This window comes from Cyclopterus lumpus, chromosome 8 (genome assembly GCF_009769545.1).
Source record: "Cyclopterus lumpus isolate fCycLum1 chromosome 8, fCycLum1.pri, whole genome shotgun sequence".
Taxonomy (NCBI): Eukaryota; Metazoa; Chordata; class Actinopteri; order Perciformes; family Cyclopteridae; genus Cyclopterus; species Cyclopterus lumpus.
In genome coordinates this window covers 10634356-10655426 of record NC_046973.1, presented here as the reverse complement: position 1 = coordinate 10655426, position 21071 = coordinate 10634356, and the positions used below count along the sequence as shown (strand labels likewise).

Genomic DNA, 21071 nt, shown 5'->3' with positions numbered 1-21071 from the left:
CGCTGCGGGGAAAAGGGGGCGTGAACGAGGGTGGGGTGTGGGGGGGTCACTATTATTTAATTAACTTATTATAACTCCTCGTCTCATCGGTCTGACACCTAAATACTAGCCCAAAATAAGTAGATAAAACATAGATAAATAAAAGAATAGATGAATTAATTAATTAGTAAATGTTTAGAAAAATACATAAGGATAATAAATAAATAAACAAATGAAACAAAATAAAAGTGAATAACACATACCATTAAAGATACAATTATATTTTTCAATTAATTATAATAAATACCACCTGTATTTCAGGAAATTCAGGGAAATTATATTTCCATTGTCTGATTAATTCGTCAAACTTAATTATAAACGATACATTAGGTATTGAGACCTCCTCAAGGTGTCAATTAGACATTACACCAGGACATTCTGATGTGGAACTTCAAAAGGAAAGCTCTCTAAATATGTAATATGTGAGCTATGTTGCATCTAAATTCAATTCACTTAACTACGATGAGACTGTCCTGTTTCCCTTCAGAATGACAGCAGACCAGCTCAGTGAAACCCAGGCAGTATCAAGGCATCCAGATGGGAAGAAGACAAATATTGTTTTCATCTTATTGTCTTCCTAAAGGATGGCGAGCAAATCCATCTACTGTCAAGGAGAAAGCTATCTTAGAAGTGATATGTCTCAGCAACCCACATCATTTAGTAACCTTTGTAGCCTCCAGTCTCAAATGGGTGACTGTGAACATGAACTGACCAGAACTTAAAATATGTTATAGATTTTTTCCTCTTTGTCAGGAACATGCTGCTTTGTTGTTGACCATTCTAATTTCACATATCTTGCACGTCCCTCTCAACTTCACAGGAGCGCAATTAATAGCTAAAAAGCCCCCTTTCAGCAGGATGCTTTTCTTGTCGCCCTAGTGTCACAGCCCGAATGTGCCTTCAGATTCAACTTTATTGTCATTGCACAGAGTACAGGTACTGAGGCAACGAAATGTGGGTTAGCATCCGACCAGCAGTGCAAAGAAAGCAGTATATTTACAAACAAAGTGCAATGCGGATAGTGTGTAGTGGATATGTAAATATATATAAACAGTATGTATATACAGTAAAGTGAAGGTGCAAGTGTCTAAATGTGAACATTAAGGTGCAAGTGCGATGTGGGGAGAGGTTGGGGATGATGGAGGGGGATGGTGGATGTCAACGTGGTGTAGAGTTGAGTGTGTTGACCGCTGAGGGGAAGAAACTGTTCCTGAGCCTGCTGGTCCTGGAACGGAGATCCCTGTAGTGCCTCCCAGAGGGAAGGAGGGCAAACAGTCTGTGGCTGGGGTGTGTTGGGTCCCTGACATGCTGCGTGCTTTCCGCAGTGAAGTTCCAGTGATGCGTTGGGCAGTTTTAACCACCCTCTGTAGGAGTTAACGATCTGAAGCAGAGCAGTTCCCATACCAAACTGTGATGCAGTTAGTAAGCATGCTCTCAATGGTGCAGCGGTAGAAGTACACCAGCATCTGAGGAGACACGTGGATCTTCTTCAGTCTCCTCAGGAAAAAGAGACGCTGGTGTGCCTTCTTCACCAGGGTTGAGGTGTTGAGGGTCCAAGAGAGGTCCTCGGAAATGTGGACACCCAGAAACCTGAAGCTGGAAACACGCTCAACCTCCGTTCCGTTGATGTGGATGGGGGTGTGTGTGCAGCGTTTGGTCTTTCTTTGGTCTTTCTTGTGTCAATCCAAGTGAGCAAAGGGTCAAGACTGTGTTTACTGAGGAAACTGGACTCTTGCACTTCTATTTCTTACATCTTTTATTGAACTGACTTTAAATTCTGCCCTGATCTCCTTGGTTTGGGAATCTCAGGAGTGAGGCGTGAGACAAAGCTTTGGAGACCACAGGGTTTTTCTTTCTGATTCCGGCACAACCTGGTCAGAAAGCCCACCAATCCCACTGATCCAGGTACTGATTGACTCCAAACTGCCCTCCTGGTTAGCTCGAAAGCCCTTCTGTTTCCGACCTAGAGGTAACTTGAACCCCACAGGGGTGAATGAGTGCTGGTTAACCCAAACCATGCGGGGCACGCAATCGGGGAACTGAGTACCATCAGTTGTTCCTCAGCATCCCCTCTTTCCAATGAATGTGGTTATTGTAAGTCTCTTTCTTGCTAAGCAACAACAACAACAACAACAACAACAACAAAACAGTTAATATAGGAGACAAAAAACATGCTATTATTACCATTTAGTATTGGGAATTTTATTTTATTTTTAAATTAAACTATAAAGGGATTATGTTATTCAATATTCTCCTCGGTATCAACAAATCCCACGATAAGACCGACACCAATAATGTCGGCCTCTATATACCTCAGACCTCATTATAGCTGTCTGTGTTCCTCGGACCCAAAAACTAATTCCTCTCAGATATGTCGATTCTTTAAAAACACTAACATAACCTTGTTACATTATCGCATTTGTTCCTGACTATGTTTTGAGACGGATTAATACATGTCAATGAGCATTTGTATGTAGGTGGAATTGAATAAAAAATAAACAGTGCCCAGGTTGAGGTCATTCAATGTGTTTTGGCTTGCTGATTGTTGACTGTCTGTCTACAAATATAGAATATGAATCTCAAACGCAGAATGTCACGGCCTCACGCTTTAATCTGAACGCCGCGGACACACCGTGAGCTGTGGACGTCACGGCGGCCTCCGGAAAAAGGGAGCAGCACAAAGACTCTTATTGTGAAAGGCCAGAGAGCGAGTGAAGGAAAGGGGAAGAACTAAATTGTCTGTCGGGAGCGCGCGCTGAGGCTCTGCCGTTGACTCGTGCTCCTGTGGCTTTTATCCGGTTGGCTGCTGCGGGTGCCGGGAGCGCGCCCGGGCGGCTCCCCGGCAGAAAGAAAAAAAAGCAAACTAAGCGGCGCTCCCGGTGTGACAGCTCAGAGCTGTCCACGTCAACACACCGAGCAGCACGGCGGCGGCGATGGACTACGCGACTCTGGTGAGCCTTCGCGCCGTTGCACCTTTAGTTTTAGGGTCTGTTCAGGTCCCTCGGACACATGTGTGTGTGTGTGTTATTAATGTTTTTATTTGTGTGTGCGCTGCTTTTATTTGCGCATGGGAACATTTGTTGCACTATGGCAGTTTCGGAGGTGCGAGATACTGGAGAGAAAGAGAGAGGGAGAGGGAGAGGGGGAGGAGTGATGGAGGCAGATCGTTCATATATCAGGAGCGGGGCTTTGAGTCATTCTTTAAATACGCGGAACGCGAGTGCGATCCCTATCGTGTTACGCGACGGCGGACGCGCGCACAGGCCCGATCTGATCGCGGCAGCGTTTCACGTGCATGACAGCGCGACTAAAAGACAGTTCTTTTATTTCATCTTCTTCTTCTTCATCTCAACAACCAGTCGGCTACACGTCCGTTGCGGTAACTTAACTCGCCAGCTGTCAGCCACTTCTCTCCAGCGCGCAGCGCAACAGGGCGCAACTGTGAGCCCGAAGACTGCGCTCCAACTGCGCCGGAGAGACTCAGTCAAGGGGGGAGTGTGTGTGCGTGTGTGTGTGCGTGTGTGTGTGTGTGTGTGTGCGTGTGCGTGTGCGTGTGTGTGCGTGTGGTGTGTTTAAATGTCCGCTTGTGTGGAGTGCTATGTGCACAGAATGGTTGACGTGTAGAGCAGAGTAGGTGCCACGTCCACCGTTCTCTCTCCCTCCCCTTGCGCACTATTTACTCTCGCTCTCTCTCTCTCTCTCACCCCCCCCCCCCCCATCATTGCTGTTAAGTAAATTTACTAAAGTACTGTAAAGCTTTTTTTCTTCTTCTCTCAAGTACCTCAATTGTACTTCCATGTACCGTGTATGTAGCTGAACTGATAATACTCCCTAGTTCACTGACAACTATACAGATGTATGTTTAACATATCATGATTTTACAAATATGACACGTGGTAAAGATTAAACTATTTAACAGTTCTTAAGTTCACAGAGTAAAACTCGACTTCAAAACACCGAGTAATGTAGACTTTGTGTTTTATGGTTTCTAATGCTGCGTTCAGGTGCAAAGTTTGAGGTCGGGATTTTTAGTGTTCCAGGTGACTAACTGATGTGTCTTTGGCGAGACTTTGCATATATAATAATTTTTATTCACATGAAGAACAGGTTTCACGATGGTCTGTATTGTTTGAATTAAATGCAGGCAAACGTACTTTATGTTTCCCTTTTTTAGTTTATGGTTTACTGTTTCACAGCCTACGTGTGACGTCAGACATCTGCTTCCTAGCGAGGTCGGGGGTGGAGGATTTAGGAACTGAGACCGAGTGGCGATCCGATGTGTTTGTTCTAGTCGAAGATCAAGGTCGGAGGTTTTCGAGTTCCGAGTTGTCTGTAAACGCAGCTTAAGTCATGTCAAATCCTGCACGCCTTCTGATCCATAATGCTATTAGTGATGGTGAGTAATGAAAAGGATGCTGTAAACAAATATCAGTAATCAATTGAAAAAAACATGAAAACATGTTATTTTACGCAGATCACAGGTCAGTGTTGTCCAGTTAAAAATATGTGTCAATACTAATGTAGTAATACATTAAAAAAGAAAAGGAAATAAAAAATAAATAAAAGGAAAGGGACCCATAAAAAAGGGAAAAAATCTATACAAAAATAGAGGAAAACCACGACTACACTACTGCAGCGCGGTGTCTCACATAAAATGTGACATGCAGTTTGTTTGAGGCAAGCAATATCCAAAAGCAAGATTATGGAAAAGGAAAATCATTAAGATCCTCTACCATGTTCATTTTAATGAATCACTTACATTATCTGCATTGACAGAACATGGTCGAATTTAATTTGATTTGGAGTGGATCCAGATGGGAGAATTCTTCGCATTTATTGGGAAGTATGCTGCATTCATGGGCTGGTGGGAAAATCAGCAATTCGTGTTATCCAAGTCATCTGGTACAAAGCGTTGTATTCATTCGCAGTTATTCAGAGAAAATACAAAGGGCAATCAAACAAAGAAAAACTTTTGGGTCATCGAATTAATCACCTATATTATAGTCCTTTCATTTTCCATATATATAGTTTGAAATGTTAATTAATGTTGGAAATACTCTAAGTTGCTTCCTTGCAAAGAGTTGGACAAGAAGGTTGACACCTCATGTCTGTCCGGTGAATCTATATCCAGCTAGTAGTTGCTTAGCTTAGCACAAAGACTGATAATGGCTAGACTAGCGCTGTCCAAAGGTAAATAAATCCTAAAGCTCACTAATTAATGTTGTTTTGTTTAATCTTTCCCTGTTCCCAGTCTTTGTGCTTAACAAAGCTTATTGGCTACTTGCTCAAGCTACACATTTAATATTCAAACAGAAGAGGGGTAATCTACAGATATCTACATATGAAATGCACAATCTGTAGGCAACGGGACAAACTTTAGGTATTGTATGCGTTCTGGTCTTCGTTTGTAGTCCGACCTAGTAGTATCGACCTATTCCGTTGGATTTAATATTTTCTTCGTCTCTATAAAACGGACGTCCATATACGAATGCAGACGTCCAGTCAGGTTGCAGACGTCCTGGCAAACCTCCCTACAATGAGGAGTAGGAAGTCATGGCCAGGATAGCCGCTGGCTACATCGGAACAACAGAATGTTTGGTCGTTGTCTGAAGAGTGGTCATCTTCTCATCAAACTCATCGAAAAGAAGTGTGAATAAGTGTTTTCTCTCTCTCTCTGTGTCTCTCCATTCTCTCCGGAAGAATAATGCATCTTCTGGTTTTGTGTCGTTTAGCAGGCAAGAAATGCCCGTCTGAAAGTCTTTTCATTGCGTCATGTAATATGCTTATTCTGAAACATGAAACAGGTCGCAGCTACTGTCTTTTAAACTGGATCAGGGTATCGGCTAAATCCGTAGAAAATCCGATTTGCAGTTAAGACAACTGCCAAGTCTAAATTTGCCTGAAGCTTTTATGTTGTTTTTTTCCTTGAATCACTTATAAACAGCACAGTCCAGAGAAAATCATTATATGTGGTTCAAACGTATAATAACAGACACTTTCTCTTGACATGTTAGGCATTAAGCTCGCCATGTTGAGCCAGAGACTTGCAGTTTGTCAAGTAAGCTTCCCCTTTTAACTCAGTGTGGCTTCGTACCTCTACAATAGACAATCCCCTCTAAGTCCCACGGCTATTCCAAACTATGTGACCTTTACAATGTGTCGTTAGTGGTGAGGTGTGTTCATCATCCCATGTGAAGAGCTGTTCCCCCGAGGACAGGGCAGGACCAGGGATCAGCAGCCGTTTGCACCACTGGTTTGGAAGTTTAAACTTTGTCTAGTTATAAAGTACAGACAGTGTTCACTAAATTATAACCTGTTACACCCCGCTAACTACTACCATTTAGTACTAACTGCTGAAGTGCGACTGTTGCACAAAACTAGCCTGCTCTTATACCAGCCATTGAAAGTGAAGAGTTAAACAGGTTCTATGGACTGTGGTCGACCTCACATTTGATCAAAAGACTATTGAATACAATTCGTGGTTACTGGGGGCCAGGGGGCAGCGGGAGTAGGAGGTAGATGGGGGAAGTCTAAGGAAAATCTAATATCTTGTGTTTTGGGGTTATTATTATTGATAGAGATATGAAATAATCATACCCTTAAGCTTTTTACAAGCGATAAAGTTCAAGTGAATAAGCATATATAAAAGAGTGAGAACATTTTGTTTAATAATTCAAATTTTAATAATCCATTCAAGAGCAACGTCTCCTCTATTCAAACAAGGGCTCCCTTTGAAAAAAGTCTGTTTGGTGCGACCATCTTAGGGCAGTTCTTGAAAATATGAAATGCAATACATGGGTATTCTAACGACATTAAGTTACAAAACTAAAGTTTGGTTTAGGCAACAAATCCTCATCGTCAGGTTTAGGAAAACCTTCATGAACGTGGTGTCGAACGCCTTACTCACGGTTTAAAGTCCTATCTAACTAGATTCTGTAGACCTCAGTGTAAAAATGTCTTTGTTCAGTCGACATTGGACCAAAGTCTGAAATACAGAGTTACTTTATGAATGAAGATCACAAAATGACTATTTCTCTATTGCAAAAAGCAATTGTAGACCCAGTTCAGCCATTATCGGACCAGTATGTTGCCTGAAACAAAAGGTTGTTGATACAAATACAGCTTTGTCATCGTCGTCTTCATCCTCCCGTAAACCATGTTAACGCAAGCTTCGAACATTGCACGGTGGATGTTGTGTGAGTTCCTGGTCTAAGTTCTGTGATACACTCTGACTGTGAATCTATGCTAGTCAGTGCATAACAGAACTTTGTCTCGGGTCTGAAAACACTACGGACGGACGGACGGACGGACGGACGGACGGACGGACGGACGGACGGGCGGACGGGCGGACGAGCGAGCGAGTGAGTGAGTGAGTGAGCCGGATGCTGGACAATGTCTTTTAGCATTTTCACGGCTGGTAAATAAAACAAAGCTGGGTGACAGAACAAAAGCACAAAAGTCTGCAGGTTGAACAGATGACTGTCGGACTGGGCGGACTGTGTGTACAGGGTGTTGCTGGAAAAGGCATCACCTGGATGATTACGGTCGAGGCAACACACTGGTCCCATGCTTTTCCTTTTACTGAGGTGAGACCTCTCCCAGCCTTCCTGAGGTGACTCGGCAACGCTGAAATATTGAAGATGTTCTCTCTGTTTGTTGCTACAGGAACCCTCCCTTTACACGGTGAAAGCTCTTTTCATTCTTGACAATGATGGCAACAGACTTCTGTCAAAGGTAAGGGGAAAGCACACCCACCATAACCCTTATATTATGTACTGCGGACCATCCTGACAAGCACTTCAAGCATTTAATTCACTGTGAAAGAAACCCTGCTGTGGCTTGTGTTTATTACAAGAATTCCACAGAAAGACTATGTAAAGCCCCATAAGGGTTTCAAATGTTCAAACCCAGATGAAGGGGGGGTGTTATAACTTCTCTTAAAGGAATGGTTCCGGTTCTATTTGCTTTTTTTACTGGAGTAAAGTACTGGAGTTCCTTTTCTCCCTGGAGACAAGTCCGTTCATTTCTGCGGTTCAACCAGGCGGCAACCTCCGGTTCTGCAGAGTGAAGATAATGTAGAAGCATCTTTAAACGTGCATTCTCTCTACTGACCACCAGGAGGCGACTCCTCTGGTTGTATAGAAGTCTATACAAAATGAGTTTATGGTCTCAATCTCTAGTTTAAAGTCTTCTTCAATACAGCATGATGTTCATTTAGTACATTATCGTCCATTTAGAGTCAAACAGAACATAAAGCTTAGTATGCTTTAGGGTGGGGCTACCAGGTGATTGACCGGTCTCTATCAGAGTCATATACAGTGTCTCTACTAACTCCTTCGCATTCCAAATATGGTCACGTCTGTTCATCGGTTCCAAAAAAACCCCCAAACTTCTTTATCTACTGTTTGTGTGTTCGACATCACAAGGGTTGATGGAAATGTACGCTGTTTGTTCCGTTAGGGATGATATTCGAGCTAAAAATGAATTTACGTTCAATAGATTTTTTAGTCGTTCTTTAAAATGGCAATATCGTTTTTATACTTAATACTTCTCACTGCTTTCGTTTGAGCTTATAGTGGAAATATATTGAACAGCTATTGATGAAAAAAATGATGAAAAACAGAATTATGTTACATATCAACAACCCTGTCCAGTATCAGTTCCTGTTCAGCACAGAACAGAATGAAACCCGTTTCCAACATTGTGTGTGTGTCTGTTTCAGTACTACGACCGCGAACTCTACCCCTCCATAAAGGAACAGAAGAACTTTGAGAGGAACGTCTTCAACAAGACACACAAGGCCGACAGTAGGTTTCCTCTGGCTCTGTTCATGTGTCTCACTTGTATGTGATATTATCCCAAAGCTAGTGATGCTAGCCCAAAGCTACTTTGTTCCTGAGAACATTTTACAGTTTAAAGCAGCGGAGCATATATATTTGTCGGCTACCTGAAACACAACAGACACTTTGTCTGCACTCATTCCTTCCTAGTTTCACACAGCTGATACCTGAGTCTCTGCCCCAGGCCTCCTCATCACCCGCCCGGCATATTCCTTTTTGTTCAAAAACTCCTCCTTCATTCCTCCTTTTCTCCTCTCCCCTCTTTCTTCTCCCAAGTCACGCTATATCCCCACCCCTTCCCTCCCGCCTCATCCTCCCTTTGTCCTGCTCTTCCCCCTTTCCTTAAAGCATCCCTTCTCTTCCTCCGTCTCGCGTTTCCTTTCCTTCTTTTTCCCGTCCTTTCCCCCCTCCCTCTGTCAAGTTCATATCTTTCTTTCCCCCTTCTCTCCTATCATATTGTTTCCTTCCTTCACCTCCCTCCTTGCCCTTCTTAGATCTCTGCCCCCTCTCTTTGTCGTCTCCTCTCTTCCTTCCTTGTGACTATCATCCATTTGCCTATCGCTTTTTCTCTCTCTTTTTTCTATAAATCGTTGTCATTTTTTAATGGCTGTGCGATTAAACATACTCTACAATTGGACTAAAATAGAGTCTTTGTGTGAATAAAAGAGAAGTGTTCCTGTCCTCCTTTCTGCATCCTGAACCCATCCCTCTCTCCATCTTCTCTCTGTAGACGAGATAGCGTTCGTGGAGGGGATGACCGTGGTCTATAAGAGCAGCATCGATCTCTTCTTCTATGTGGTGGGAAGTGCTCAGGAGAACGAGGTAGGGGGCATTTTACTTATTGTTAAAAACAAAGGCTCAGTCTCTGTGCTTTAAAGCAAACATGACTTGATCTGGAGGAAACAGTGACCCTGTGCACCTACTTTGTCATTTTGTAATATTTTAAGGGGTATTTAGGGGTAAAAAACAACAACTAATGACATCCATGATCAACGCAAAAAAAAGAAATAAAAGCTTATGGTGGGTAATCCTCGTTAAACATTTAAACTTATTTTGTTATATTTGTTGAAATTCTCATGACATCCCGACAGAGATCGATAAATCAGCAGTCATTTTTGACATGTCATTGCAGGTACAGCCACAGGTGTGATTAACAACATTCATTATGGCCCTGTTCCATTTAGGCTGGTATTAGGCTATCTGGCTGGAATTGGAGCACAATCAATTACAGCTGTGTGGACCCTGACCTGCAAATAGGGCCTAAAGCCTCGTTGTTCTGGCCTATGATCCTTTTTGGGGGAGTGGCTTCGGGAAGTGAATGTTAAAAACTATCATATACCAAGGACTTAAAATGATCCTATTGTGAGGAAAATGACACAAACACATTTAGGTATGGCACACGAAAGGGGGTGTGCGTCCATCAGTCTGACCCCTTTTTGTAATAGCCTATTATTATTATTATTATTATTATTATTATTATTATTATTATTATAACAATAATTATCATACAGGGCTGCCGACTTTGGAGCTAGTGCTGCTGCTCTTTCTTCAGAGAAGAGTTGGCAACACTGGGTTTTTAAAGTTTTGTTATTCTATAGTCTAGTTTCTCAAGATAGTAACCCTAGCCTTCAATATATGAACATATTTGAATTAATAAATTAACTTACCACAAATATGTCAGTATTGTACAGACCAAAACATTATTTGATACTGACTAATGCTAATGTTGCTCTGTGATCCAACGTGTGCCCTTTTTGAGCTTGTTTTTCAATTTTGGCCCCAAGTGACACCATACCCCCCCCCGAATTAATTAATCTCTTTCTCTGTCCCTCTCTAGCTGATGCTGGTGTCAGTACTGAGCTGCCTGTTTGAGTCCCTCAGTCAGATCCTCAGGTATGTACTGTTAAAATAAAAGAGTTACAGAATTATCGCCATGAAGGGCATTGTACATCTAAAACAACAACAACAATAACAAAAGAACATTGACAAGACATTCAATAATCTTGCTGTGATGTCGGACAGCTTCAGTCATGTTGCTAGAGTGACGGTGACATTTCTGACTGATGTAGTCTTCGTCATGTAGTCTCATCATCATCAGTGTTGATGATAATCCACACAAACACTGCCGTCCCTCCACCAGAGCCTCTCACGGGGACGGTGACTCTCCTTTTCAATTTCAATTTGTATTTATGATTTTCGTGAGAATCGTGATTTACCTAAATGGAACAGGGCCATATATTTATTACACACTTAGAAAAGCACCAAGATTATTTAGCAAAGCTGTGTGTGTGTGTGTGTGTGTGTGTGTGTGTGTGTGTGTGTGTGTGTGTGTGTGTGTGTGTGTGTGTGTGTGTGTGTGTGGGGCACACCAGGATCCCTCATTGTTGACTTCAACATTATCAGCCACGGAACAGTGGTGGATGCGGTTGCTATGGGAACCGATGTAGTGTGTGAGCGGCGGGGACGTTGAGAGATCATATTTATTATACAGTATTAAAGATAATAGGCTAATTTGCAAAATGTAAATGTCCAGATCGGAGTTTTGCAGTATACAATCAGTGATGCTGCTGAATGGTGAATGCTCTTGATTAGTGATTAGGAGACATGATGCATGGACCTGGGACATTTAAAGGAACAGTACACAGTTTGGGATGAGTGGAATTAGAAGATTGATGTTCCTCTCATGTCTTTGCATTAGGCATGGAGCCAGAGTCAGAAGGCGATTAGCCTAGCTTAGCATAAAGACTGGTAGCATCTCCTTGTTTCATTTGTACATTAACAGAAATGTAAAAACAAATGTGGTTTTACAGGGAAGTAATGAGTTGGATCTATTTGTTGCGAGTGAAAGATCTGTAAAAGCCATGGACTAAGAAGTCATCAAACGTCACCCATTAGTTTTTGGACTGATATTTTGAAGCCTTGAGTTTGGCGATTTTGCCGTTGCCATCTTGTTTTTTTCCGCATCCAAGTTACCATATTTGGAATGCATAGTAGAAACGCCGTATACGTCTCTAAAAGTGTCCGAGACCTGTCAATCACCTTGTAGCCCCGCCCTAAAGCATACCCTGCTTTATGGTCTGTTTGACTCTAAATGGACCATCATGCTGTATTGAAGAATAAGTTGTTATCCTGTGGTCTTCAGAGGTGAAGGTGTGTCTAGGACTTAAGAGTCAGGCTAACCTTCCCCGGGCTCCAGCGTCAATCTTTTCAAGGGATTGGAGACAAGAGAAGGAACAACCGCATTTTTGGGGAGATCCAGAGTATTAGACGGGATTGTTTTAGTTTTTTTCTCTGCAGGAAAAATGTGGAGCGGAGGTGTTTACTGGACAACATGGAAGGGGTGTTCCTGATTGTGGACGAAATCATCGATGGCGGGTAAGAGACAAATAATGTGCACAATTCCAACTAGTTTACACATTAACTATTATCTTTTTAAAATAACTGTACCATATAATAATACTCCCTATCCTGTTGCTAGGGTGATTCTGGAGAGTGACCCCCAGCAGGTCCTACAGAAGGTCAACTACAGGGTAAGATGACTGTCCGTCACTCCCAACCAACCAATTGCAACAATTTGTTTCTTGATTCGAATTATTGGAAAACAAATGTTATATTGTCAAGCCGCTGCTTGGCCTGTTCAGAACGAGAGTGTTCAGACTCCCAAAGAAGCCCACTCATACCCCTCTACCTCTCTCTCTCTCTCTCTCTCTCTCTCTCTCTCTCTCACCCTGTCTCTCTCATTCTGATTGGTGTCAGCTAATGTCGGAGCTTCACCGGGAACGTAGAGGGACAAACAGACAAGAGCCAGCTGCTGTAGACAGGGAGAGGGAGAGGGAGAGGGAGAGGGGGAGGGAGAGGGAGAGGGAGAGGGAGAGAGAATTCTATCCAACTTTGACCTGCTGGTGGCGCTAGAGGAAAAGTTACACTTGCATACAGTTTGTAATGGTACAGTATGTCCACTGATTCTGTGTGTGTGTGTAAATACACCGATGTCATCTTATTTTACAGGCGGATGAAAGCCCATTGTCCGAACAAAGCGTGGCCCAGGTAACACACACACACATGCATTTCACAAACACACATCTAGTAAGTGCACCCATAAGCTCATGCAGACACACGCACTCAGAGACACACATATTGTAAACGGATACTTTAGGCTATTACTTTTGTTTCCCAGACGTTAATTGTCCTTTAACTGCTCGTCTATGAGGTGGAAATGTGTTGCATGTGTCTCAAATGTGTGATCCCCTCGCGTTGGCATTTTAGCAAATATTTGAAAGGTGTAAAGATAAAATGTTTAATATGTACTTTCTGTACATTTATGCTACAGCATAAAGTAAGCTAGTTGGAAATAGAGGGTAATTTTTAACCGTTTCTTCAGATTTCTTTCTCTTTAAGAGATGGATATGAAGATTGATACCACCTTAATCTTTGTACGGTAAATATGAAACTACAACCAGCAGTTAGCATAGCTTAGTGCTAACACTGGGAACAGGTGGAAAAAGCTGTTCACAAAAGTGTTAGTCACATCATGTGTACGAATAGAGAATTCCGATTTCTCTGTGATGGTAATTGAATTCGACCTTTGGACAGAGCCAGTCCCGCAGTTTGCCCCTTGTTCTACCTTGTAGCCGGCTGGCTGTAGCTTAGCTCCTGGCAAGGAAGCGGGGACTTTTCCATTAATCCTGTATCCTGTCAGGCCGCGTGACCTCCACCTTTTAGGAGAAGGTCACATGACCTTCACCTTTTTAGGAGAAGCTCACGTGGACGAACTTAGAATGCAGATCTGAGAAATGTGTTTCTTTTTGTATTGGTCGCAAGTTCAGAAACCAAAGCAAAAACGGACCAAATAACAAACGTCTCATTACCGTGAGCCACTTGTTTAACAGAGCCCACGGCAGGAAGCTGAGGGTTCTCTGACTGATGGCAGTTTGACGTTCCGTCGGCAAATTCACCGCGCTGCATGCTAATGCTTTTAGCTCGCCGTGTGGAGCAGCAACTAGCTTTGCTTCTGCTCCAAAGCAGCGGACAGCACTAACATGCCCTACTGGGAATGAATGAATGAATGGGTCGATGGGTATTTACATGGGTTAACAATAACTTCTTAAAGCGCCATCCCTCTTTAAATACTGGACGAATGTGGAACTGCATCTCTGATCAGAGAACCCTCATGCCACATTTACTTCGATCGCATGCTCTAAGCTTTTCTTTATCTCTCGCTTTAACCCTGACAGCACATAACAGAGAAACTGGCGCTGACCACTAACGTAAGTCTCTACTAACTGCACAACAGCCCTGCACTGCACTACACCGCTCATGGTACCATAACATTGTATAGTCCATACTGGAGCGCTCCACTGCCTGGTTAAAAATGCAGTTCTTCCATATCTATGTGCACATGTCACACAAATCCTCAATTAAAAGCTTAAAAAAAGAACATGTTTTTCTTCAAGAATGCTTGATGCTTGCAGTTTTTCTGGAGAACTGCAAATACAAACTGCCCACAAACACGGCTCTTTTTTTGGGTTCTGGAACAACATGACACCTGCGTTGACAGAGGAGCACTAAACGGATGCAAGTGGCAGTTGAACTAATGTGACTGCATTTCCCAGGATGGCACACTGAATGTTATTTGAGCTCCACGTGCCCCCTGCTGTTAAAAGGAGGAACTGCAACCTCACTGCTCAAATCTTGCTATGAGGTGGAGGGATGCAGGACCACACTGACGGTGGAAACTGATGATCATGGAAAGATGAAATTGCCCAAATTTGCTCGCTTTGAACAAAAACCAAAACCAAAAAAAAACATAAAAGCAACAGAAGGCTCTCTCTTTCTATATTGCGATAGAATTGTACTTCCTGTCAAGATATATTTAAATAATTAATATTTTATTTAAAAATATTGTAATAGTATAACCAGTATAGTTCTTGTCCCCACCATACAAGTTCCTAAGGGCATAAACAAACACATTTGTATCATCAAAAATGTGTACTACGTTTCATATTTCATGGGTTTTAAGTTTTATGGGGTATTCCTTTTCATATATACCTTATTTTCTGTGTCATCATGCTACATGATATCTTATTTTTCGTGCTTCTTCTCTGCTCCCTAGGTTCTGCAGTCAGCCAAGGAACAGATCAAATGGTCCATACTGAAATGACCCAGATCAGACGCATTCAGGATTGTCCAGGAAGCTCTCGAGAACATCTTTAGTCCCAAACCTTATTTTATTTTTTCATAGGAGAAGGCTTCAGGGAAGGGTCGTTACAAGCCTGACAGGCTGCTTTATGGAGCAGCTAACCAGCCAGTGATGGGATTATATTTCTTGTGTGACGGCATTGTGTTACATGGTGTGTGACATGTAATGGACTCATTTGGTTGGGGAACGATGTTTGCTCATATACTCATGCAGGTGTGACGTCTATCAGGCCAAATGACATCAGGGAACCGAAGGAGGATGTGGAGAACTCGGGTCTCAAGTTCTTCAGCACCAGGATCACTAATCTATCACCTTTTTATTTCAGTGGAGCAGGATCTTCCGCTCCCATTTACTCAAAACTGAATTTGACAGATGTATTTCAGCTGTTTTGCATATTGCTGATGTGTACAATGTGACAGGAAGACACCACCCTACACAGCCCCTTCCAAAAAAAAACACAACAAAAATAGTTACATACAATGTTACATATGCTACTCATTTTTTAATCTGCTTTAATGAGAATCTGAAAAACAAGAATAGGCACAGAAAAAATAATATCTGCAAATGCAAGTCAAAAAGCTGAATATCACATACAATGAAATGATGATAAAAAACATGTCCTGTAATAGGGGTGGTGTTAAGTACACACACAGACACCACACACCACAGACACACACCACACCGCACGCACACACACACACACACACACACACACACATTCCTGCACTGAATTTCTCTCAGTTTAATAAAGTTTGTTGTGCTCCTTAAACGACATACAGCTAATTTAAAAATAATGTATTGACACTAAACAAATGTTAGCACCATGTGTGAGAGGGAATATGTTACTGTAAAACAAAAGAAAATCCTTTAAGTGTACTTCTCTCATGAAGTTAAAGTAATAGTGCTATATATATATCGCACTATTAAAGGGTGATCTAAAGGGACCTTAAAGATTATAAAAAAATGATTATACAGAATAATGTCTATTTTCTGAGACTTAAGGATGTTCATAGATATTAAATATTTTCTTAGTTGAGAAGAAGAAGAAGAAAACGCCAAAGACATTTTGTTACATTTGGATGTTGGAACACCTTTTCCTAGTTTTGTCTGTCCACTATTTGTGAGATTGATAATACATTTAATAAAGAATAAAATAATAATTTATTCTTTATGAATTTTCCTATTTGTTTTGTTCATATGTTTTAGTTTTTTATTTATTATTCAAAAACACTAATGTCAAAAGTACAATTTAGTTTGCCCTCTGTGCGCCCATCATCAAATCAGGAGTCAGATCTACGACCCTAATGAATATTCATGCTCCCTGAAAACGCAGCTCAATGTCGTGGGTGTGGTCAGGGATGTTATTGGTAGCCCCACTAACGTTAGGAAGGCACGTGCCTTTACTCCCCCAGCCAATGGTTCGTTCTGGTTTTCCTGCGGAGTAATGTGATTGCTTGGCTGCAAATAAAGGATATATTTGTTCATTTATATTTTTAAAACCTTTAAGAAATTATCATTGAATACCCCACTATTGATATATACATTATTTTGACTGACTCTGTAATAAAATACAAGAGAGGCTCAAAATAATGAATTATTATCACTTTACATTTTGATATTCTGATGGTAAAAGAGGCGGTAATACACATTAAAATAAAGAAAATTAATAATTCCAATAAACCCATCAACATGTCAGCAGATCAACATAATATAGATGATGTCCTGCAGTATGTTCATACATGAGGCCTGTGTGATATGTATCATTTGTTTTTACAGCATGAAGGCAGTTTATTCCATGTTCAGTACAGAGGTTTTACCACGTGGTAGAAACAGACTGCATTGTCAAGAGGCGTCTAAGAAACTGTGGAGGAAAAAGTGAGTTGAAAAAAAAAATAAAAATGTACACGTGAAATAAAAAGTTGCATTTTGACAACTGCCGACGGTCCAGCTCACGTGAGCCCCCTCTTGTTGCAGCCGGTGCCGCCGTTGGTGATGTTCATTCATGTACATGCCCTGACCCCTTGTGGTTGTTTGGTAGTATTACATCTCAATCCTGATTGACTGTTCTCATTTGTCATTACATTTAAACATTTGTTGTTGTCTAAGCCTCAGGGGCTGCAACTCAGGGGCTGCAACTCAGGGGCTGAAGAGCCGCATGCGCCTGCGCAGCCGCGGGTTGCCGACCCCTGAGCTGAGAGGACAAAAATCCCTGTTTGTATCGACACACAAATCATGTAACTGGTGTAACTGTGTCACTGTTTTCATGCAAATGTATGAATTGTTATTATGCAATCAAAACAATTTACAAGTTACATGTTACAATGCCAAAACGCTCATTAATTATTTAAATCCGCCACCGGGTGGGATTATTTCATGCCCGGCTAGCTCAGTCGGTAGAGCATGAGACTCTTAATCTCAGGGTCGTGGGTTCGAGCCCCACGTTGGGCTACAACTTTTTGACAGGGACGAAGACCCAACAGAAATGACTTCACCAATTCCAAAAGTAAAGCAGTAACTAACTCCTGCTGCTTCATAGAAAAATTAATATATTAATATTTACATTAAAGGTCAATCTTATAGTTACAAAAAACGTCTGTAATAATAGAAGTGCAACAAAGTTAAATACATTTGATATGAAATAGCTTTCATGAATAGCATAGTTCCCCCTAGCGTTTGATGGACAGTAGGGTCAAAAATGACTGTCGAAATCCACAAGGTTATATTCATTGCCCGGCTAGCTCAGTCGGTAGAGCATGAGACTCTTAATCTCAGGGTCGTGGGTTCGAGCCCCACGTTGGGCTGTAACATTTTACCGGGAAAAAAATTACTTCAAAGTTTGGAACATGATTAATAGATAGACAGATAGATGGGGCGGGGGAGGCTCATGTGGTTAGGTTCTCTCATTTTAGAAGTCATTACAACTGTAGACAGAAGGACACGACTGCCTAAAAAAGTTGGCTTTTTCCTTTCTCTCTTTCTGTGACACTACCTAATCTTTCTCTTGCCCTGTCAATCAAATGTCAGGGGAGGGCATCATAAAATCAACTGCTTTCTCTCTCGGTCCTGATGTGTCCTGTTTCACTGCCTGCCTGGTTTATATTTTACACTTTTAGAGAGAGACACAGACACACGCTTACACGCACACACACGCACACACACACACACACACACACACACACACACACACACACGCACACACATACACGCACACACTGCCATTGGCTGAGGGGATTGATTAGCATACAAAAGCTGATTGCTGATTGGCCAAGGCTTTGACAGTGATAAATTGGCCTCCACAGGGATTGGGTGGCCCAGTTGTGATGTCACCGAATGTGGGCTGGGCGAGAGATGGAGAGAGAGAGGTCGACGGCGGAAGAGAGAGAGAGAAGTGGGCGGGGATGAAAATGGTAAAGAGACCTGGCACTTGAGAGAGAGAGAGAGAGAGAGAGAGAGAGAGAGAGAGAGAGAGAGAGAGAGAGAGAGAGAGAGAGAATTGCAAGTCATCTGCAGTGCAAAGAGAGTCATTCTTTTTCTGAAGCATAAATAAAGTGATTGAATTACCTCACTGTTTACTGGCTGGGTGCACTTTGGTTTTAAGTGAAAGATGGTGGTAAACTATCCAAGAAAAAACACACCTTCAACTCTCGAACTACCAAATGTTTTTTTTTAACTTTAATACATATTAATTTAGCCGATATATATAATTCCCTGTAAACCACAGCATTGCATGCTATTTTATTCTATAATTATCTCTCAGTTAGGTTTTGGAAAAAACATCATGGTTGGGCTTAGAATAACTCAGCACAGTTAGGTTTCGTCATTAGGTTTAGGAAGACTGTCATGAATGTTAGGTTTAGGCAACATACCAGAACCACAAAACCACAACCGGCCTTTCTGTTTAAAGTCCTGTGTTGGTCATGACCTGCCATGGACAATTAGGTTAAAGCAACAAAACCACCAATAGTTAGGTTTAGGCAACAACACCACCAATAGTTAGGTTTAGGCCACAAAAGCACACATAGTTAGGTTTAGGCACCAAAAACACCAACGATTAGATTCAGGCAACAAAATCACACACATTTAGGTTGAGACAACAAAACCAGTGTGTTTAGGCAACAAAACCACCAATAGTTAGGTTGAGACCACAAAACCACCAATAGTTGGTGGGTTAGGGGTTAAGGGTTAGGGTTAAGACCCATCCACCTCCTCACACACACACCAATAGTCATCACTTGCTCTAGCTGTTGCTTGGACACCTGGATGTTTTTCATTCATGTGTCCAGCATGATTCTGGCTCCTACTAAGACTTTCCGTTGGCATCACTTTGGTCCTGAGCAACACGTGAATAATCTCAGTCTGTGTGGTAGCCCGAGTGCCTTCAGGGCTGGTTGAGCTTCAGCAACTCTTGTCAGGGATTGTTCCATCTCTGTTTTCCCTGATGTTGTATAGCGTCTTGTAGCATGGTATGAGCTTTATTCCTGACGCAGTGGTGTAACTTTCCAGTGACGTTCTAGCTTTCCATTAGGGCACATCTGTGCGGCTGCAAACTGCCACCTTTAATATGATGTGGAAATGTAATTGTGTTAATTTTCTCCAGCGGGCTCCAGCTGGACGCCTGGCTGTAAAAATGAATTAGCACCTTCAAAACGCCAAGCCCCCGACACCATGAGGAGTCAAGCGACAGCAGGAGAGTCACCGTCAACAACAGCCGGCGACTGCGGCCCTCAGCAACCCTGTAGAGATCTCCAGGGACTCAGAAACCCCAGAAAAATCTGAATACCCAGAGAGACCACCAAAGGTGGACTCACGGAAAACGAAAAATACTAACGGAATAGGTTTATGTCCTTTTTTACTGAGAGTCAGATGAGAAGGTTGATGCCACTCTGGTGTTTGTATGGTAAATATGTAGCTGGAACCATAACTTCCATAAAGACTGGAAACAAGGGGAAACAGCTGGTCTGGATCTGGCCTACCAGCACCAAGTAAAACACAATATCTCTACAAAAACCTTATGGGCAGCCTATTTCTTTGCTGGGACCAGCAACTTCCCGGAGTCTCCATGTAAAACCGTTAATTCATTCTTGATGCTAAACTAAACTAAAACCTCCAGAAACCTTCAAAACCTTCAAAAGACCTTCACAAATATATAAAGGGGAGACACTACATGCAAAAAATCAAGCACTGGTCAAATTTGCGATTTGAGGGTTTTTAATATAGTTCAGACTATGGGAAAAACACAAAAAATCCCCAAAATGTAGCATTAGATAATGCCTCATTTGCATATTTAAACAATAAAAACCTCAGAAAACTTGAATGCATGTATGTATTCAACCGGCAAGTTTCATGGTGCTATCTATTTGTTAGTTTATTTCCCCTCTATTCACCTGCTGTGTCCTCAAAATGTGGTTAAGCTCACAATGCAGTACATATAGATTTTCTGGTTTGTTAAGACTGTATTTGAACAGTATTTCCTGATTTATGGAGACAAAGAGAAAACCTTGACCTTGACTCTAATAAATCAACTAAATGAAACAAGAATTTTGACCCATGTGCAAATCAGCACATATTTGAAAAGTGAATGCCCCAATTGCATATTTAAATTAAATTATAATCTCCATAAAGCATCTGTAATTCTCTGGAAACTCTTTGAGAACCAACCAAACATTGAACTCGAGTGAACTCCAGTGACCTCCAGGATGGTTTCACAGATGGAGCGAGCTCCAAATCCTGGAACCGTGGCCCAGACCAGATCCTACCCGGTGCTTGAAAGGGCGTTTGAATGCGTGACCTCCTGGCGGTATGCCCGGGGCGAAGCCGGACTTGGGCGCCTCGTCGCCGGATTCCCTGCCAGTCCTCATTGAGCGGTGGAAGGAGAAACACAACACATGGCCTTTAACGCTGCTGGGCCTCACCGCCTCCTTCTCAAATAAATATAAGAACTAAATAAATATAACCCAGGTCTGCCGGAGCGAGCCGAGGGGCCTCTTATGCCA

General features: G+C 42.1%; 1 protein-coding gene and 2 non-coding genes across 8 annotated transcripts; all 3 read left to right on the top strand.

The window, feature by feature from the left end:
* Positions 1-2809: 2809 nt before the first annotated feature.
* On the top strand, positions 2810-16249 carry copz2 (COPI coat complex subunit zeta 2). 6 transcript variants are annotated; one of them, XM_034539107.1, is made up of 11 exons: positions 2810-2990; positions 4236-4435; positions 7705-7773; positions 8762-8846; positions 9610-9701; positions 10717-10772; positions 12177-12254; positions 12358-12409; positions 12888-12926; positions 14114-14146; positions 14992-16249. In XM_034539107.1, exons 2-11 carry the CDS (start codon positions 4421-4423, stop codon positions 15037-15039), a joined length of 567 nt encoding a protein of 188 aa, XP_034394998.1. In that variant the 5' UTR covers positions 2810-2990; positions 4236-4420; the 3' UTR covers positions 15040-16249. The 6 variants fall into 6 exon arrangements, with proteins under 6 accessions (XP_034394998.1, XP_034394997.1, XP_034395000.1 ...); XM_034539106.1 differs by lacking the exon at positions 4236-4435 and having other exon boundaries at positions 2812-2990; XM_034539109.1 differs by lacking the exon at positions 14114-14146 and having other exon boundaries at positions 2814-2990.
* A 1204-nt stretch (positions 16250-17453) lies between these two features.
* trnak-cuu lies at positions 17454-17526 on the top strand. The gene has a single exon. It is a non-coding gene; the product is annotated as a tRNA-Lys (tRNA).
* A 280-nt stretch (positions 17527-17806) lies between these two features.
* trnak-cuu lies at positions 17807-17879 on the top strand. Its single transcript has one exon. It is a non-coding gene; the product is annotated as a tRNA-Lys (tRNA).
* Positions 17880-21071: the final 3192 nt, after the last annotated feature.

Bases quoted from the DNA above. Each gene is read 5' to 3' on its own strand.
- copz2 (XM_034539104.1), top strand. From the start codon at position 7,515: ATGACTGTCGGACTGGGCGGACTGTGTGTACAGGGTGTTGCTGGAAAA. The intron at 8,847-9,609 runs GTAGGTTTCCTC...TTCTCTCTGTAG, and splicing joins CAAGACACACAAGGCCGACA to ACGAGATAGCGTTCGTGGAG. The intron at 9,702-10,716 runs GTAGGGGGCATT...GTCCCTCTCTAG, and splicing joins GAAGTGCTCAGGAGAACGAG to CTGATGCTGGTGTCAGTACT.